This window comes from Leucoraja erinacea, chromosome 17 (assembly GCF_028641065.1).
Source record: "Leucoraja erinacea ecotype New England chromosome 17, Leri_hhj_1, whole genome shotgun sequence".
Lineage (NCBI taxonomy): Eukaryota > Metazoa > Chordata > Chondrichthyes > Rajiformes > Rajidae > Leucoraja > Leucoraja erinaceus.
The window spans coordinates 4,447,455-4,468,931 of NC_073393.1; the positions used below are offsets into that span (position 1 = coordinate 4,447,455).

General features: G+C 43.0%; 1 protein-coding gene across 1 annotated transcript in view; it reads left to right on the forward strand.

Moving 5' to 3' along the window:
- Positions 1-3,194: 3,194 nt before the first annotated feature.
- The window catches only part of tent4b (terminal nucleotidyltransferase 4B), a 42,212-nt gene continuing 23,929 nt past the window's right edge, over positions 3,195-21,477 (forward strand). The window contains 4 exon segments of the mRNA XM_055648406.1: positions 3,195-3,714; positions 14,917-14,965; positions 14,967-15,041; positions 15,501-15,547. Of these exon segments, the coding sequence (XP_055504381.1) occupies positions 3,296-3,714; positions 14,917-14,965; positions 14,967-15,041; positions 15,501-15,547 (590 nt within the window). The 5' untranslated portion in view covers positions 3,195-3,295.

Below are 21,477 nucleotides of genomic sequence, written 5' to 3' on the forward strand. Positions count from 1 at the left end.
AAAGGTGTATAACATCATGAGGGGAATAGATAGAGTAGATGCACAGCATCTTTTACCCAGAGTATGGGAATCAAGAACCAGGGGACAAGGATTTAAGGTTAGAGGGGAAATATTTAAAAGGCAGAGAAAGCAGGAATAACTGTGATTCAATTTGTTTGTGTCTATCCTCGATTTAAACCAGCATCTGCAGTTCTTTCCTACTGATTTAATGGAAGTTCATAACAAGAGGATTTCAGTTTAGGAGTAAAGAGGTTCTTCTGCAGTTGTATAGGGCTCTGGTGAGACCACATCTGGAGTATTGTGTCCAGTTTTGGTCTCCAAATTTGAGGAAGGACATCCTTGTGATTGAGGCAGTGCAGCGTAGGTTCACGAGATTGATCCCTGGGATGGCGGGACTGTCATATGAGGAAAGGTTGAAAAGACTAGGCTTGTGTTCACTGGAGTTTAGAAGGATGAGGGGAAAAATCTTATAGAAACGTATAAAATTATAAAAGGACTGGACAAGCTAGATGCAGGAAAATTGTTCCCAATGTTGGGCGAGTCCAGAACCAGGGGCCACAGTCTTAGAATAAAGGGGAAGCCATTTAAGACTGAGGTGAGAAAAACCTTTTTCACCCAGAGAGTTGTGAATTTGTGTAATTCCCTGCCACAGAGGGCAGTGGAGGCCAAGTCACTGGATGGATTAAAGTGAGTTAGATAGAGTTCTAGGGGCTAGTGGAATCAAGGGATATGGGGAGAAGGCAGGCACGGGTTATTGATAGGGGATGATCAGCCATGATCACGATGAATGACCTCCTCCTGCACCTATTTTCTATGTTTCTATGAGTTGTGTTGAAGGTTTAAATGCTAAAAAAACACACACAGGCAGCAGGAGTAAGACGTTGGAATAAGAAAATGACTGCAAATTGTATTTTCAAATGCAGATCAACTTCTAGATTCTATTTGGGCGATTGCATTACATTGTTTATGAGCTGTTTCCAATGAGTGGACTCCACCCCCTGCACGGAAGGGGTGGAGATTGTGTGGAAAGATGTGCACCAAGCTGGGGTGACCCCTCGCCGGGGTATGCACATCACAGGCGGGCTGATTGCCGTGTGTGCGGAATGGGCATCTGGCCGTTGCCCAGGCCTCTGGTGCAGTGAGGCACCCGCTTCACCAGCTGCACCACTGTGCCGTACAACTGGCAACAGTGCTGTCGGACAGACAACAGTGGCCTACTGTCTGAATTTGTTTGACTTCCATTGATTAAAGTTATAAAACGTAACTACAGATGCTGGTTCATACCAAAGATGGACTCAAAGAGTCCCGACCTGAAACGTCACCTATTTCCTCTCTTACTCTTGAGATGCTGCCTGTCCCGCTGAGTTACTCCGGCATTTTGTGTCTATCTTCGATTTAAACCAGCATCTGCAGTTCTTTTCAACTGATTTAATGGGACTTGTGTTGCAGGTTTAAATGCTAAAAACACATTTAGAAAGTAGGAGAAATACATTGGAAATAGAACATGATTACAATAGACAATAGACACAAATACAATTGCAAATTGTATTTTTAAACACAGAGCAACTTCGAGATTGCATTGCATTGTTTATGAGCTGTTTCCAAGCAGTGGACTCCGCCCCCTGCACTAGTTTCACCAAAGTTTGCTCCACTCAATGATCTTTGAGTTTCACTTCTGGGGAAACGAGAGTGAAGTGTTGGAGTGTGTGTGGAAACATAGAAACATAGAAACATAGACATTAGGTGCAGGAGTAGGCCATTCGGCCCTTAGAGCCTGACCGCCATTCAATATGACCATGGCTGATCATCCAACTCAGTATCCCGTACCTGCCTTCTCTCCATACCCCCTGATCCCCTTAGCCACAAGGGCCACATCTAACTCCCTCTTAAATATAGCCAATGAACTGGCCTCAACTACCCTCTGTGGCAGAGAGTTCCAGAGATTCACCACTCTCTGTGTGAACAAGGTTCTCCTCATCTCAGTTTTAAAGGATTTCCCCTTTATCCTTAAGCTGTGACCCCTTGTCCTGGACTTCCCTAACATCGGGAACAATCTTCCTGCATCTAGCCTGTCCAACCCCTTAAGAATTTTGTAAGTTTACCCACTGATGTGCACTAGGCAGGTTTACCCACCAGGGTAAATCAGAGTCTCTATAAGATTTACTAAACACTATTTGGACAAGTGCATGCCATTGTTAATAAATGCAGGGTGAAGGGAGATTCTGTGCATCTACCCGATCTATTCCTTTCATGATTTTATACACAGTCTTATTTTTAACTGAGAGCCATAGGTTTAAGATGAGATGGGAATGATTTAATAGGAACCTGATTTAATGGAAGTCATAGGTAGACACAAATGCTGGAGTAACTCAGCGGGACAGGTAGCATCTCTGGAGAGAAGGGACGGGTGACGTTTCGGGGTCGAGACATCACCCATGTCTAGTCATGCTGCCTGTCCTGCTGAGCTACTCCAGCATTTTGTGTCTACCTTCGATTTAAACCAGCCACTGCAGTTATTTTCTACACTTAATGGGAGTCATTTAGCACATTTAAATGCTAAAAACGTACTTAGGAAGTAGGATAAAGTAATTGAATCTTGTTTTAATAAGTGCAAAGCAACTTATAGTTTCAGTAAATACTATTTGGGCAATTGCATTATAAATGCAGAGCAACTAGATTTAGTTGACACGTGTTGGGCAATTGCATTAATTGTTTTTGCAATGTTTACAACCAGCTGGAGTCCCTGGACTCCGCCCGCTGAGCTTTTTAGTTTCGCTTCTGGGGAAACGAGAGTGAAGGTTTGGAGCAAAGATTTTGGTTTGGAGCGTAGTCGCGGGGATGCGCGCTGGGGGGCGGGGCCTCTCGGCCGGCCGATTGTTGCGCCGCCCATCGCCGGCCGCTCGGGGGCGGTAGGGAGGGACCGAAGGGAGGAGGGCGGCGCTCGTGCGCGTGCGCGGAGAGCCGCGCGCGGTCGAGGGAGGGCGAGTCGAGGGCAATGCGCGTGCGCGGGGCTGAGCCGAGCCGAAGGTGGGGGCGAGCCGAGGGCAATGCGCGTGCGCGCAGCAGCCACGGCCCGGCCGAGAGAAGCCGAACGCAGGAGGGGCGGGGGGAGCTGAAGCCCGACGGGAGCCGAGCGGAGCCCCGAAGCCGAGCGGAGCCGAGCGGAGCCCCGAAGCCGAGCGGAGCCGAGCGGCCGCCATTATCTGTGGGGCGGCCCCTTGGTTACGGGCCCTGTGACAAGGCTGCGCCGGGCTGAGCCGCGCTGTGCATCTTCCGTACCGTCGGCTCCCCTTTGATGGATCCTCGCATCGCCTGGTTCCAGCCAGAACAGCTCGGACCCGCCAACGTCCTGTGGATGCAAATCTGGGAGACGACGCAAGGCTTGAGGAATCTTTTCTTTAATAATAACAACTGTGTGGCGGCGGCGGCAGCGGCCACGGACACCATGTTGAGGGAGCGCGGCGGCCAGGGCCAGGGCCAGGGTGCGGGCGACTTCGGCCCACAGGGAGACTTCCTACCGCTCGAAGCGGGCGCCGACAACTGCCCTGCCGCCCCAGCGGGCTGGAGGAAAGGCCAGGCCGAGCACAGCAACCGCAACAAGAGGAAGCGGGACAACAAGGCCAGCACCTTCGGCTTGAACTACAGCCTGGTGTCGAGCGGCCCCTACAGCGGGACCCCCTGGAAGAACCGCAACTACAGGGAGGGAGTGCTGGGGTAAGTAAGGCCGCTCCTCTTTAGGCTGCTCCGCCACCGCAAGGCTAATTCGGGTGGTGGTGCTGTGGAGGACTTCGTAAATCCTTCCCGAGGACAGCTCCGGTGGTGCCATATCTATAAATGCAGCCCATACTGCAGATGGCAGCCCGTGATTTACAGGTGCACTGTCAAAAGAGGACTGGGAAGCTATTTAATATAAATGCACGTACACACGTGCATATATTTTATATCTGTGTGTGTGTGTGTGTGTGTGTATATATATAATATATATATTATACGGTTTCTTGAGCATAGGTTAAAATTGAATGTAAATGAAGGAATATGGATAGTTAAAGTTGTCTTTATCAGCAAATTATTCCTTTACAAAGTAGAAATAGTGCAGGACTGTAAGGGTGTCATACAAATTTGATTTGAAGAGCTGTAATGTAAAGATAGAATTTGCTTGTTCTTAATTGTACAAAGACTAATACTTATTTTGTTCTGATTGTGCAATAAATCTTTCATTGTATTAAGGACGGGGAAATTATTGCATGCAAATCCATTAACTGCTATCAAGAATTCTGTTTAATATTCATAAATAAGGATTTGGCATGTGGGCTTTCCTCTTTAAACCTTTAATCGACTTTTCCTTGTAGCTGGAGTTGGTAATATTGCCAAATTCTGATCTGTCGTGATTTATGTATTTTAGTCCTTGTGGCCATTGTAAAGTGAGGTACGATTTATATGAATTTGACAGCTTTCATTTAGTGGCTCTTCAAATTTGAGTGTATTTGCATGGCACCTTTATAGTGCCAGTTAAAATGTCACTTTCCATGCCTATTTTTGGATATCTAATGTTCTTTTGGAACTTTTACAGTAATGGTCTTGATTTTGAAGTGAAGTGGTCAAGTAAAGTATGGTGTATATTGTAAAATAATTTCCCCAAATGATTGAAAGTGGATATAATTAGTGAACTTCATTCAACCCACGTGGTAGCAGCAGGCAGCTATCTATCACTTTAGAAAATCTAATGTCCTTGAGCTAGGGCAGATTTGCACATGTAGACTTTGGAGTGAAGGGAAGTTCAAGGCTTTGAAAGAAAGTTGGAGTTATTTTTTCACGAATGCCGCAGCAGAATATGAAAAATCTGCCCTTGGATCATTAAACAAATCTGATTCATGATGCATTTGTTCATTAGTTTGCATTTAACTCTAATTTACATTGAATGCTTAACATTTACAGTTAAAAAATGAAATCTAATTTATTCCTTTGCTGCTTGATTTATGTAAAGCTAATGTGCGTGACACATTTTGATGATACTGATGTGTATTACTGATATACATTTTGATGATTTTACTTTTTAAGGCAATAACTGAGTAATTATGATACTTGAGGGTTAAACATTTTTTTTAAAGTCCAGTCTTTGTTAATGAGAGTGGCAGTTGTCGACAAGGATATGTAATTGTGTTGGGAGGAACTGCAGATGTTGGTTTGAACCGAAGATAGACGCAAAAAGTTGGAATAACTCAGTTGGCCAGGCAGCATCTCTGGAGTGAAGGAATGGCCGATGTTTCGGATCGAGACCCTTCTTCAGACTCTGGGTCTTGACCCGAAACCACCATTCCTTCTCTCCAGAGATGTTGCCTGTCCCGAGTTACTCCAGCTTTTTGTGGATACTGAGTTGGATGATCAGCCATGATCATATTGAATGGCGGTGCAGGCTCGAAGGGCTGAATGGCCTACTCCTGCACCTATTTTCTATGTCTATGTTTCTATGTGTCTACTTGTATGAAGACTGAGTCGTGTTTGAGAAAGTCACTGTTCTTTTCAGCAGGTAGTGTCAGTCTTTAAATTCACCCATGTTGATTCTGCTGTGCTGATAAATCCATACATGTCAAGTCAGCAGAGTGGCCTAGCCTCATGAGCCATCTCAAACTGTTCTTTATGTCTTTTGTTTTTTGCTGGACTGGACTCTTGCCTTTAGATGCTCACAAAGGTGTTTCTTTTCCCATGAGGAAAGATAGTTTCCAATCATGGAACACCTTTTTGTATATGATTAAGTATCTATGCAATCACCTGGTTTTATTCTATCAAATCAATCCCAGTAATTTGCTGAGGAATTCACGACTGTCACGCGAAAATTGTCTAGCAATACGACAGTCACGTGCCAAGTGCTCTTGAGGGCCCTGCTTCTTTTGGGGGCCATTTGTGATGTCGTTCGTTCTTAGTCCAATCTCTGTTGCAAGGATTTTCCCAGTGAAAATCAGAGATGCTATGGTGAAAAAATTTCAAAACTACGCGCGCTTTATAACCATGTGGTCACGTGGTGCGATGCTCAAATGACATGCAAATGGAGCGCCAGCAGCTTACAGGCGGCGCATGGTTACGGACGTTGACGCATAATAAATTGGCGTTGGCAACGTTCGTGCATAACCATGCGTCACCACGCGCTATACATACGCGGTCAGTACGTCAGCGTGCGCAAAGGATATGTCACGCAGGTGACAAGTGGGGATTTTGAGCCTCACAAAATCCTGGGGCACCGCGCGTCACTTCATAGGCCACCATGCCTCACGACGCGCCAACCAATTTTTAGGATGACGTGCAAATGACACCCAAGTGGGTCAGGCCCTTGAGAGTCTTCTTTGGTGACAATAGGGGTTGATTTCAGGGTAGCCATAAACTGTGGGCATTTTGCAGTGCTTATAGGGTGAAAGAAGATTGTTCGCAGTTAATGGAGATAATAGAATGGATCTGGCAGTGGTCAGTCATACCATAATTTCCCCTATTAGGGGCAGTCCCTATCGGACAGTGTTATAATCTAAAAGGTCACAGTGCTTGGATGTGAGGGCATTGTCTCGACATCTTGTGCTTGCCTTGCTGTTGAAGCAGGGAGTTCATTACGATGAGTCCATGCATTTTGTCTGGGAGAAAGACTCAGCTGACAAAGCATTTTGTCTGGGAGAAAGACTCACCCCATTCCACTCTAGTGCTGATCTTCATTGTTGCTTCACTTTGTCTCCCAAAAGGATATGGACAAAGTTTTTTTTAAATTGAAAGGCGGAATAGTAGTTTTCCTTGGATTCTTCCAAACAAAGGCTTAGGGTGTTTGTACTGATGGCACAATGTGTTGGTTCCAAGCCAAAGGGTCACCAGGCATTCATTAACTCCACCGTGGGAGTCGCTGAGGTGCCAAGACCAATGCTTGCACATCATGTATAACTCAATTTAACTATATTGATGTCCGAGTGCCAAAACCATGATAGCAGAATGACATGCAGGGCCACTGTTGGGATTGCCTTTGGGGTTCCTGAACATTATACTCTGGACCAGAGGTTACCTGGGCACAGTTTGTTTTAACATCACCTGTCACATGTGCTTGACAAAGCAAGGTCTTGATCAATGGACAAGAAGACCCAAGTTGTCTGGAGACCAGGCTCTGCTACATGGGTATTAATGTTCACACAGTGGTTGGCACACACAAAACTGCTGGCATGTGCACCCTCAACCATGCATTGCACATGTACGCTCAGGCCTTGGGGCCTTCCACAATGCTGCCATGCCCACCATCCCAGCAGCTCTCCAGTCACCAGCTCCTGAGTCTGGCCACATACTCAATCCTTTTACTCGTACCTGGTTCTGCCTGCACATCTGACTGCCTCCCTGACCCTCCAACTCTGACCACCACAAACATTTGGTGCATGGTGAAGAGGGTGTTCAGTTAGGGTCAAGGATTGAGATGCAAGAAACAACAGCTTAAAATTGTTATGGGTCATGGGTTTGGTCAACATTTTAATTCCAGGTTAGACACAAAATGCTGGAGTAACTCAGTGGGATAGGCAGCATCTCTGGAGTTATGGAATAAGTGACGTTTCGGGTTGAGACCCTTCTTCGGGCTGATCGGTGACTTTCCGGGTCGTGACCCTTCTTCAGACTGATCTGAATTTTAATTCCAGCTGTGGATTAAATGAAAAGATATGTATAAAACTCAGTAGCATTAAAAAAATATTGGATTGCCAGTCTGTAAAAACGGTTTAAGGATCAAAGCCAATTCTGTCCGAAGGCTCGTAACCTACAAATGTTAGTGTTTTGGTTCTTGATTGAACTCTGCTTTCCTGTCCCTATGATTTGTTCTTTGCTGTGGAGAGTTTGAGAATCAGATACTTTTAACTGAATTAGTTGTTGGTTAATGATTATGGTGTGTTTACCGGGAGACGATGATCAGTTGTTACTGGTATCTTGAATGTAGATATTTACGAAATATTACTTATCTTCTTGTAAGTCAATTTTTAACTTTTGAACATTTTTTTGCAACCCAATTGTAAAGGATGTAAGCTCCTAGCTCCTGGTGCATGTTCACAGTAACTGAATATTCACCTCATTATAAAAAATATTAGTTACATGTTCTTAGTCTTAATTTCTTAGTTGTGTGGCTGAATAGAGTTAATATTCTGGTGCATTGCTCGATTTCGAAGTTTGGTAAAAACCAGTCCCTTTCATTGCTTTGGACAGATTATCACTTTTTTAAAACAAATTACGCACTCTGAGGAGCATTTGCAGAATGTTATGCTCATGATTCAAACTATCTTGTCTTTGTAACTGGAATATTGGTGAGTGAGAGTAAAACCCCTGTAGGAGATTAAAGTTAACCTTATGTCTATCGCTTGTTAATGGAAAATAAAAGTTTGCTTTTTCCATTAATCACTGTACTATGATAAGTTTATCAAAATATCACTATTTTGTACATCTTTTATTTGTGACTTTTACATCTTTCAGAACTCTTTATAGAATTCTCTGTCACCTGTTCTCTGTCCACTTTTCTACAAGCCACCTTTGATTCAACAGTATATCACATTCTTAAGTTATGATTTACTTTGGGAGACTATCATGGGAACACTAACCGTGTGCTAAGCAGCAAATGAAGTACATGGTTAGAAATCTGAGCTCTATACATGCAATTTAAGTCCAAGTTCAGTCTGCAGATCGCACAGTGGGTTGGACTGAGTTCATTGCCAGCTGTTGGAAGTGTACTCGTTACAGACTTCGGTGCATACATGGCCTAAAACGGAAGTCTGAGATGACAAGCTGGATGTCCGATGCAGTCCTTCCTAACTCCCACTCAGCTGCTGAACTTGCCACTAAATTTGTACGGAATTTATATGTTCTCCCCATGACCTGCGTGGATTTTCTCCGGGAGCTTCAGTTTCCTCCCACACTCCAAAGGTGTACAGGTTTGTAAGTTAATTGGCTTGGTATAATTGTAAATTGTCCCTACTGTGTGTAGGGTAGTGTTAGTGTGCGGGGATCGCTGGTCGGCATGGACTCGCTGGGCCGAAGGCCTGTTTCCACGCTATATATATATATATATATATATCTATACATAACTAAAACTCTGATCTTGTGCTCTTCCGGTTTGTGTGTTTTTTCTATTTACACAAAAATGGTATGTGATAGCCTGCTTACTCGCCATTCGCCTGTGGTCGAGTGCAACAAGTTTCGTTCCAATCTATGGCATATTGTAAAAGTTATTAAGGTTTAAAAACCGTGCACGCGCAGATTGCTGTCAGTCACCTCCACATAGATTGGTCTCCTCTCCTGTCAGTCAGGAAGGGGAGTCGCCGGGACGGCAATGCCCCTTCCTGGCTCTGTCACCGTACTGATTGGCCGCAACGGCTGTCGGGGCCTAGACTGGATCCCAGGCAGCGGCAAAGCTGAGGGCTGGAGTCGTGCCCTGGTCAAGGTGTACCAGTGCCTCGGGGGCCACCCGGCCACCGCCATCCTGCAGCACAGCCTCCACTTTGTGCTCTGCGGGCAGCTCTGGCTCGGCAGCCCTCGCCCCGCCCATAGCACAGAGAGCCCGGCTCAGAGGGCCAGGTCCTTGAGTGCTTCGGCTGCCAACAGCCAAGGCCGGGCACAAGAACCAGGCCCTGGCGCTGCTCTACGACCTGGGTAGATGCTGGGGCAGGGAATGGGAGTAGGATGAGGGAGATGGGGTGGTAGAGATGGGGTGGGGAGAAGCACTGAGCCCCGCCCCGCTGTCTGGACACCCGTTCCCAGGCGATGGACACAGCGCCTCACGCACCCAGAGACGGGCAGCGCCTCAGAGAGGGCACCTCATGGAGAGAGACCGCAGCGAGAGAGGGAGGGAGGGAGGGAGGACCGAGAGCATGGTGGGGGGGGGAGAGCAGAGACGGAAGAGATGGATTTGATGGGCGTAAGTGGAATATTGGGTACGGGTGAGGGAGATTGCGTTGGGGAATGGGTTGGTTGGGGGACCAGGGCCTGCCTGCCCCGCTGAGTTTCTCCAGCTTTTTATGTCAATCTTCGGTTTCAAACCAGCATCTGCCGTACCTTCTTACACAGTGTTGGAATAACTCAATGGGTCAAGCAGCATTTCTGGAGAACATGGATAGGTGACTTTTTCAGGTCGGGACCCTTCTTCAGACTAGCCCCAGCATTCCCTTGCTCCCCTCATTTTCACCCTCAGATGCTGGTTCATCGCACTCATATTATTCATTCTTTATATCACTGTCTTTATCTGTCCCGATCCCTAACCAGTCTGACGAAGGTCTCGACCCGCGACACCCATTTTGTTCAGATGCTGCCTGGATCTCCAGCTTATTTAATCTTCGGTTTAAACCAATACCTTCTTAATGAATAACTCAATGGTCAAGTAATTCACATGGATAGGTGACTTTTTAGGTCGGGACCCTTCTTCAGACTGACCCTGCTTCTCAGGTTACAGTTATATAGGGGAATGCACATCTGGCATTTTGTTCAATATTGGATTCCTTATGTGGAAATGATGCATTGGTTGGCATATGTTACTTGACTCATACTGGAATGCACATGTAGCTGTATGTGGAAAGACTGGGCAAGTTAGGCTTTTATCTACTGGAATTTAAAAACTGAGAGGAAACCTGATTGAAACATTTTAAGTTTCTGGTGGACCTTGACAAGGTAGATATGCCAAAGATGTTTGTTCTTGTGGGACAATCTAGCAGTGTTTAGAAGCAAGAAGTTGCCCATTTAAGAGGTATGAAGCATACATTTGTTTACTTTGAGGTGGTCATAAGTCCTCATCCTTAAAAGGCATGGAAATAGTCTTTAAATATTTTTAAGACCGAGTTAGATAAATTCTCGATAAGCATGGGGGTGGAAAGTTACCAAAATTAGGTGGGAATGTGTATAACAGTCAATCAGCCATGATTTTATGAGATGGTAGAGCAGGCTTGAAGATCTGAGGAGTCTAATCCTGCTTTCAATATAATCATGGCTGATCTACCCCAGGCCTCCTCTATTATAGGTCGGTTCCCTTCAAGGTAGAGAATTTGAGAGACTCGCTACCCTCTGTGCGAAAATGTTCCTGCGCACTTCATTTTGAAATGACCACCCCTAATCTTGTAACTATGCCCCTTGTTGGAGAGACTATTCTGCTAGAGAAAATGTCTCGAAATCTAACCTGACATTACTCCTGCATCTATGGAGCGAAGGAATGGGTGACGTGTCGGGTCGAGACCCATCTTCAGACCCGAAACGTCACCCATTCCTTTGATCCATAGATGCTGCCTCATCCGCTGAGTTTCTCCAGCGTTTTTGTCTACCTTCGATTGTTCCAGCATCTGCAGTTCCTTCTTAAACATTCTCTCTTGCATCTCATCTGTTTCAGTAAGATCATCCCTTATTCTTCTAACCTACAAAGAATTTATAATATTTTTAGTTGCATATGATACGGCAATCCTCTCATTCCCGGAATTAGCCTGAATCCTTTTATACGCTCTCTAGTATATAGTATGCCTTTTTTAAAAAAATAAGGGACCAAAACTGTGCACAGTGCTTCAGCTGTTGCCTCATCAGTATCCTGTCGAACTAACAGTACTTCCCTGTTTCTAAATTTCAGTTCACTTGCAATAAAGACATATCCAGTTGCCTTCCTAACTCATTGCTACACCTGCCTGCTAACTTATGCATTTCTTGCATAAGAACATCTAGATTCATCATCTGCAATCTGTATATTTCTCTTTATGGTGCAGAATCTTGCCATTTCTTACATTAAATACTTTTTGCACGCTCACTAAACCTATCTGAATCCTATGGCAATGTTCTTGGCACCACATGCCCTCTCTTCTGCACCTATTGTCACCTTGTACCCTCCTCCAATAGTGAATAATTGAGGGCCAAAAACTGATCTTTGAGGCACTCCACTAATCACGTTCTTTCGCCTGAAAAAGACCTGTTTATTCTGAAGGGTTTCTATGTATTGACCAATCTTCATTCCATGCCAATGCACCTTCTACTATCATGAGTTCTTAACTTGTGCACCAGCCTTTTATACACCCTCCACCCTTTATGTGAAAAAGTTACCCCTCATGTTCCTATTAAATCTTTCCCTCCTTACCACAAACCTCTGGTTCTCGATTCCCCTACTCTGGGCAAGAGACGCAGTGCGTCTACCTGATCTATTCTCATGATTTTGTACACCTCTATAAGATCGCCCCTCATCCTCCTGTGTTCCAAGGAATAGAGTCCTAGCCTGCCCAACCACTCCCTGTAGCTCAGCATCGAGCCCAGGCAACATTCTTGTAAATCGTCTCTGCACCCTTTCCAGCTTGACAACATCTTTCCTATAACATGGTGCCCAGAACTGAGCACAATACTCTAAATGCAGCCTCACCCACGTTCTATGTAACGACAACATGACCTCCCAACATGACTCAATACTATGACTGATCTTGTCTCCAAAAGAATATAGAGAGATGTTCACTTGGTCTTCTGGGACTTCCCCAATCAACACATAGAATTGAGCAACATGAACTGACCCGTATCAGACTTCTTCATTGTATTTCTCCCAGCAGCAGTATCCATGAGCAAAACACCTGAAATTCTACTTCTCTTTGCAATATGGATGTTAATCCTCTGTCATTAATATTTAAAATTAATAAAATTCATACTTTCTGGTTGTGGCAACATCGAGCTCTCCCCATGGAGAGGTAAATTTAATCTTGTGCTTTCACTCTGTGCTTCACCCACTCCACAATTTCTAAAATAAATAACAGTACAGTATAGGTGGTGCTAGCTTCAAATATACGGTTCCATGGCAATCAGACTTTTATATTTTGTGGAATTTTTATTTGTCTTGCATTTTCCATGCAAATGCTACTTATGAGTCAAAAAGTAAGCAAATCGGGTCTAAAGAAGGGATCCTGACCCTTTTTTCTCCAGAGATGCTGCCTGACCCACTGAGTTAATCCAGCACTTTGTGTTTATCTTTCGGAATAAAGGGACACAGCTTGGTTGGCATGGTTGAGATGGGCCGAAGAGGTTGTATCCATGCAGTATGAGTGCGACTACAAGAATGTTACATTTTAAATGAAAGGCAATTTGAGCTAATGTGCCTTTTGCGTGGCATCCTACCCTTCTAATTGCAAACAAAAATATTCCTTTCTCTTCTGGAGACAAGAGATTGCAGATGCTGGATTCTTGAGACAAAACCCCTTAAATCTGAGATTGCAGATGCTGGATTCTTGAGCCAAAACCCTTAAATCTGAAGATGGGCCGATCTGAAACATCGACTATCGATTTCCCAGCACATAAGAAGGGTTTCGGTCCGAAACGTTGCCTATTTCCTTCGCTCCATAGATGGTGCTGCACCCGCTGAGTATGCTGATATGCTGAGGCAATTCGGACTGTAAACGCCTTTCTCACCAGGGACTAACTGTACAGAACGTTTTTCCTTTTATTATTTATTATGTAAAATAATATGTGTGTTATGATTGTGTTTATAATTTGTTTTGTTGGTTGTTTTTGTTGTTCCGCGAGCATTGCCACTTTCATTTCACTGCACATCTCGTATGTGTATGTGACAAATAAACTTGACTTGACTTGACTTGACCCACTGCGTTGCTCCAGCAGTTTTCTTTTTGTTCTATTCATTTCTTCCTCCTGCTTTCCTTAAACACATCTGTGCTACTCACAGCTTGAAGGGGAATTTTATTGTGTGTATTGTAATACATTTGATAACCAAGGGGATTCAGGTAATGTCAAAAGAACACTTAAAACATTGTTGACGGAATTATTTGAGGTCATATTTTGTAAGGCCCAATTGTTTTCAGGTTGTTAGAGGAACACCAGGTGAATAAGTGAAGCTGAAATACAGCACTCCATGTATGTGAGCAGCAAAAGCAGCCTGCAACAGACAGTGAAGGGATCTCGCTATCACTGGATCAGATAAAAGCTGTTGAGTCTTGCTGTGTCTCATCGTGAATGGTGGTGGATAATAAAACAGCTTGAGGAAAGAGATTGTTTTTGACCTCATCTCCATCCTTAATAATTGTGGGGTTCTGAGTATGAGTGATGACAGAGCTGAATATTTGCAGCCATGTTCAGACCAAAGTGTCAAATAGATGATGAATTTCAGTTTCTTCATTGCTTTAGTCCTTGATTTCTCTTTGACCTCTTTAACACAGTTCAGGAAACAGTACCTCATCTTCCATTTAAGCAAATTGCAGCCCAGTTGATTTCAACAGTTTCAGAGAATTTGCCTTTCCAGTTTGTTCAGAACTGCGTTTTAGATTTCTACTAACTGTTGTGTTCTGTACCTGATACAGTTCATCATTGTTTGATTGTTCTTCCTCCTCTGGCCTCATTCTTTTGTTTCTTTGGAAACCGTCCGTTTCTTAGCAATCAAAACCCGAAGCTTAAAATTACAACCAAAAGATTATGGATGCAGCAAGGAAATCTAATTTTGAATTGTAAGGACTTGGGGTAGACATTTGTGAATTAGAACAGAAGCAATCTTGATGTTTAAGAATAGGTCACTGTGGTACAGGAAGTAAAGTGAATAGCACATGTAGGAATATGCGAATACGCAAATGGATATACAATTAGTTTTTAATCTAACTTGAAGAAGTGTGAGTTTCACTTTCATACCAAACATATTTCCTGCTTGTAATCCTGTGGCATCAGCTCCTGCCTTCCTCCAACCCTTTTGACCCTTGGTGTTAGGGGTTATGGGGAGAAGGCAAGTGAACAGGGTTGGGAGGGAGAGATAGATCGGCCATGATTGAATGACAGAGTAGACTTGATGGACCAAATGGCCTAATTCTGCTCCTATCACGTATGAACTTATCCCCAACGATGCTCCGAGATTGCTAACACATTTCATAGTTGGATTATTTTAGTAATTTGCTGCAGTTTCTCTAATATCTTTTCGTAACATTTCAGACTTCACGAAGAAATTATTGACTTCTATAACTACATGTCACCAAGATCATGAGGAAGCTAAAATGCGGATGGAAGTTGTTGAAAGGATAGAAAATGTCATTAAAGAACTATGGCCCAGTGCAGAGGTGAGCATTACAGAGAGGTACTAACTTTAATTTTAACGATTACTAAATTAAATAAGAGGCATTAATTTGGAGGAGATGTTGTGGTGCCCTTAATGTACAATTGAAGACTCTTCTGTAATTTACTGCTAAACAATTTTGCTTTGCCTTTTGTTTAAACACATTTGCTTCTATTGGAAACTCTTGAACAATCATGCTTTGTTTACTCTTTCGTGCTAGTTTGTAATCTGTGTATTTTGTGTTCCAGAAAATGGTCACAGCATCTGCTTAAAATTTTCAGTTTGATATTGGATGGCCCCCCCCCCCCCCCCCCCCCCCCCCCCCCCCGCTGTTTTATTTTATCATGTAGCCACTAGTGGGCAGTAACGGTTAAGTTAGCAACTGCTTGTATTATGATTCTACTTTTTCAAATATGCTTTTAATGTACATTGATTTTATTAATGCTAAATCATTACATTTCAGGTGCAGATATTTGGAAGTTTTAGCACAGGCCTATACTTGCCAACAAGGTAACATTTGGAAAGTATTTGTAATTTTTTGTTAATTTTTGATGTTGATAACTAATCTACAGGCAATAGCTGCAATTGATCCTTGTTTAAACTTTACAATGTGGAAAAAATTAGTTCAGATTTTAGGCACTATTTCATTATTTCTAAATATATTTTGATGTTTATGACTTGTTTATGTTTATAATTTAAAAAATATATATTAATATAAAATATAAAGTCTGAAGAGGGGTCCCAACTCAAAACGTCACCTATCCATGCTCTCCAGAGATGCTGCTTGACCCACTGAGTTACTCCAGCACTTTGTGTCTCTTATATTTATTTATTCTTTCAAATTTAGAACAATATTACAAATAACTTGCAAAAAACACAATTGAGGTGTGTCCCCCCCCCCCCCCCCCCCACCCCATGTTTTGAGAGGTGGGCGACATCCCTGCCAGGTTAACCTGCCTGGGCTTGCGGGCAATATGGCCAGCGCGGAGAAGCAGCGCTGGTATCCCGTCAGTCCAGACAGGGCTGTTAGTTAACCCGGTGAGACAGGCAGTTGAGCTGCATTTAGCGCTGGATTGAGCCTCCGAAGCCTCGCGCGCGAGAGTAAGTGTGCGCATGTGTGCACAGCCGGCAAAAAATTGTGTCCCCCGTCCCCTCCATGTTTTGATAGTGAGTTCCGTTCTTGTGTGGTAGCACATCATAGCCAAATCTGATCTTGCCACTTTTACTGGGACGGTTCGATGCGATAAGACCTTACTCATCCCCAGAGGGAAATTGTCACAACATGCAATGGCTGGGGATTTAGTAAACAAGATGGAAATTATGATCCCATTAACTTTAGTTTTTGATCGCCCTGTTGCTTCCTTGGAAATGCAGCTGTTGTCCAACTCTGATCAGCTAAATTATTCGTATACTAGGTCAAACATGTAATGCTAATCACCTGTGTAATAAATCTATCCATTAGATAAGTGCACAGTTCATCGTGGGATGTTTATGAATTAAATTGTTTGCGTCTACAATTTGCATTGCATCAGGGGATCGATCACTTAAAAAATAGAACCTGAGAAACAAAAAAAGGTGAATTCATAAAGTGTTTAACGCCTTGGGTGCAGCAGCAGAATTTGATCACTCTTGCACAAGAGGGAGCCAGATTTCCCAAGAGTATGACGAAGCAGTTTAAAGCATGAGTATAAGTGAACAAGATCAAAGTTTGAGCCAACCGTGTGGTCGCACTGGGTGATTAAAAAAAAAGGGAAGGCTAGAATCATGAATAGTTTTAAATATGAATCATAAATTTAAAGTGCTGGGTCAAAAGGAACTAATATGGTTGAGTGAGGATATCAGTGGTAAGCAAGTGGAATTTGCCCTAGGAGAGAGTATGGAAATGATTAGTTTAGATTTATTTGGGCAAAGAGTATGGAAAGTTAGCCATGGGAGTAATCGTATGCTACATTGCACAGACGACAGGAGTTAGTGGCAGGTGCCCGAAGATAAGGGCGGGCACTTTTAACGCTATGTAACTGATAGTGAATGATTTTCATGATGGAATGTACAGGGCTGGAATCTTGTTTACTTATGCATGTCGCCTCTTGCATCCGTTTTTTAAACTGCTTAGTCATCCTTTGGGGAAGTTTGTTAAAAGGCCATAGGTGACAGGAGCAGAATTAGGCCATTCGGTCCATCAAGTCTACTCTGCCATTAAATCATGGGTGATCTGTTTCTCCCTCCTAACCCCATTCTCCTGCCTTCTCCCCATAACCCATGTCACCTGTGTTAATCGAGAATCTATCAATCTCTGACATTAAAATATCCATTCACTTGTCCTCCACAGCCTTCTGTGGCAAAGTATTCCACAGATTCACCACCCTCTGATTACCCTCTCCCTTTTCTCCTTTTAAAATGGGTCAAAATCCACCTCTGTAACCAAGCTGTCAATCGCCTTGTGAAAGTGCCTTTTTTGTTGTTCTGGTGAGTATTTGTGGCTATCCCCTGATGCACCTCTGAGCACAATTACTTGCATTTAACAATACAAGTTGTAGAAGTTAACAGTTTAATACTAAGCGCTCATCTAATGATCAGTGTACAAATTTGGAAGCTTCAATTGGGCTTGAACAAAGCACTGAAGATGGGAACAATCAGGATGAATGTGAAGGTTTCCTTAAGTTAAATAAAAATGCCAGGTGTCCTATGCTGTTGTTCACAGTGAATCACTGGCATAATGTTCTTTAATTACTTGGTGCAGCTTGAACTGGTGTAGACTGTATGATTTAGGACTCTAATTTATGGTGACTGAGTTATATACTGTTATGCCTGACCAAAGAAGTAATAGAAAAATACCTTGCATGTTAATTTTTCAGATTGCTGATCTTTCAGCAGAATCTTTTGTAAAAGGTCATTGATCTGAAATGTTAACTCTCTTTATCACAGTACGCATGCTGAACATTTCCAGCATTTTTGTATTTGTTTCAGAATTTCAGCATTTTCAAATCTTTGCTTTAAAAAAAAATTACTAAATGTGATTTGGGGAATGCATGCAATATAAAACACAATAGGGAACAGTGCAGGGCAGGCCCTTTGTCCCACAGTGTCTGCGACAGCCATGAAGCTAATTTAAACTGTACATTTGCTGGGATATGGTCCATTTCCTGCCTGTTCATTTGTCAGTCTAAATGCCTCTTAAACATTATTATTGAATCTGTTTCTAAAAATTTCCCGTGACAGCATGTTCCAGGCACCTACCACTCTGTGTTTAACCAAATACTTGCCGTGTAAATCTCCTTAAAATATTCCCCCTCTCACCTTAAAGCTACGCCATCTAGTATTTGGCCTTTTCAAAATTGCTGAAAAGATTCAGAATGTCTACTACATCTGAGCACCTCATAATTTTTTGTACTTCTGTCAGGTTATTCTTCGGCCTCCAAAGGCCCAGAGAAAATGATCCAAATGTGTCCAACCTCTCCTTATAGCTACACTATCTAATCCAGGCGGCTTTCCGGTAAAGATTCTGCATGCTCTCCAAAGCTTCCACCTCCTTTCTGTTATGCAACAACCACAACCGCAGACAACATTCCAAGTGTGTCCCAATCAAAATGTAATACACAACATGGCTTCCCAGCTTTTATACCTGACACTCTGACCACGCAAGAAAAGCACCCTTACTACTTGTGTTGTCATTTTCAGGAAGCTCTGAACTTGCACCCCAAGATCCCTCAATATATGAATGCTCTGCCTTTTACTATATACCATGCTCTTGCATTTGACATCTCAACATGTAATGTCTCACACTTCTCTGCATTAAGTTCATTTGCCATTTCTATGCACATATTTCCAACAGGTCCATTACCTACTTATTTCTTTCACAACATTCCTCACTATCAACAACTGCTATTTTTTTTAAACTGTGCAAATATCCTAATCAGCCCATGCATATTGTCAACTGAATAATTTCCAACAGAACACATGGAATATCATTCCTCTAGTCAGAATAGCACCCCTCCACCACTACCATCTGCTTTCTATGAACAAACCAATTTTCAATCTTAATATACCAAGTCTCCTTGGATCCCATGTGCCTTACTCCTCTGGATCAGCCTACCATGAAGGACCGTGTCAAAAGCTTTACTAAAGTTCATGTACACAACATACACAGCCTCTCCTTCATCGGTTATCTTTGTCATCTCCTCAGAAAATGCAGTCAGGTTTGTAAAACATTCCTCTGCTCAAAGCCCTGCTGACTATCCTTAATAAGGTAATTCGAGTAGATCCTTTTATTAAGAATCTTCTCCAATAATTTCCCTACCATTGATGTGAGGTTCACTGACCTATAATTTCCTTGTTTGCCTCTACTGCCCTGCTAATGCAGAGGAACATCATTGGCTATCTTCAGTCCTCTGGGATCCCACCAGAGACTGAGGGGGGTGCAATGATCCCTACCAAGCCCCCAGCAATCTTGAATTGAATTGAATTGAATTGAATTGAATTTCCTTTATTGTCATTCAGACCTTACGGTCTGAACGAAATTTCGTGCCTGCAGTCATACATACAATGATACAATAATAACAACAATAAACATAAATTAACTTCCACCACAGTGAGTCCTCCAAACACCTCCTCACTGTGGTGGAGGCAAAAATCTTAGGGTTGCAGTCTCTCCCTCTGCTCCCTCTGCGCTGAGGCGATTCCCCACCGGGCGGTGGTACAAACAGTCCCGCAGCTCACCAACTCACCAAATCTTCTATCTTGCCTCTCTCAAATAACATGGGATAGATCCCACCAGGGCTGGAGATGTACCCACTGAGATGTTCTTCAAGAGAGCCCAAATCTACCACCTGCTTGATATCAACATCTCCTAGAATAACAGCCTACACCTCCTTAATCTTGCTATCCTCCAGGTCCTCTTCCTAGTCACCCTCTTGTTTTTTTGTGTATCTAAAGAGCACTTGGCAATGTTCCTGCTAATTAAGCTGCATTGTGTTTGAATGCAAGAATAGGAATGGCATATAATGTTTTGTGTGTCTTAGTGTTTTTCAATGATGTAAAGTTTATAGTCTGTCATGTCCTTTTAAGTAAAAGTGACTATTTCAAGAAGTACTCCATGCAAGAACTATACATTTTCAGCATGGATAAAATAAATTGGGAAAATACTGCAGGCATTTAAAAAAAATGTAGCAATTACATGGTGAAAAAATAAATATCAAAATCAGACAATTAAAATTGGGTGTCTGGACTGCTTCTGAGAAATAATTTTACATTTTGTATTTTATAATACTGCGGAATAAGTACTGTAAAAATGAAATATGAAATAAAATACGTTTTGTGCAGGATGCATAGCTTAGATGTAAATTTTGAAATGTAGTAGCACAAATGTGGAAAATTACCGGGGTACGTTCTTGCCCATAAGAAGCAGGAATGATCCAATCTGGCTGACTAATGACCTATCAATCTATCATCAATCAATTAAAAAAAATGTTGGAAGGTGTCTTCAATATGCTGTGAAGCAGCACTTATCTACAACTGCTGATCAATATTCAGTTTGGATTTCACCAGGACCACTGGGATTCATGCCTCTTTACATCTTGGAACAGATGTTGACCAAGCAACTGAATTCCAGAGCTGAAGAGAAAATGCAAGCCCTTGACAATGTAGCATCAAGCTTGCCTGGTAAAGTTAAATGGGAATCATACCCAGCAGAATGGAAGATGAATATGGTTGATGGATGTTAATTGACCCAGCCCGAGGATACTACTGCAAGAGTTTCGCTTTGCAGTGCCTTGGACGCAACTGCATTCAGCTGCTTTACCACCAGTGGCCATCCAGTTAACCTAAGGTCAGAAACAGAGATGTTTGACGCTGCAAGGATAACTTTGTTTGCATGTCTTCAGATAATGACGCAGCCCATGTCTGCATGAATCAAGACCGTGACATCATTTAGGCATCAACTGGTTAAACAAGTAAAACGTTCATCCCACACGAGTTTCAAGCTGTCCCTGATGAGAAAACCGTTTATCCACTTATCCTTGACATTTAATAATGTTACTATTGCCACATCTTTCAACGTCAACATTCTGGAGGTCAATGTTGTCCAGCAACCGCCTTGCCACCAGTTTCCCAATATATTTCCATCATCTACATGAGACAGAAATCAAGAGTATTTTGGAGTACTCTGAACTTGCTGGGATACGAACAACTGCTGAATTCTCAAACTCAATGCCAACAAGCAGAGGCCTTTAAGACACATGGAATATAACTGGTGGACAGGATTAAGGAACATTCTATAGCATTTTATATGGGGAAGAAGGTAATTAGGAAAAGGCGAGGGCTTGTTAGAGGCCAAACTTATCCAGAGAATCGAAGCGAGGTCTTGAATGAATATGGAAGTATTTGTTGAGGAGAAGGATATTGCAGTTGGATAATGCAGGGAGGGAAGCGAGGAAATTCTAGAA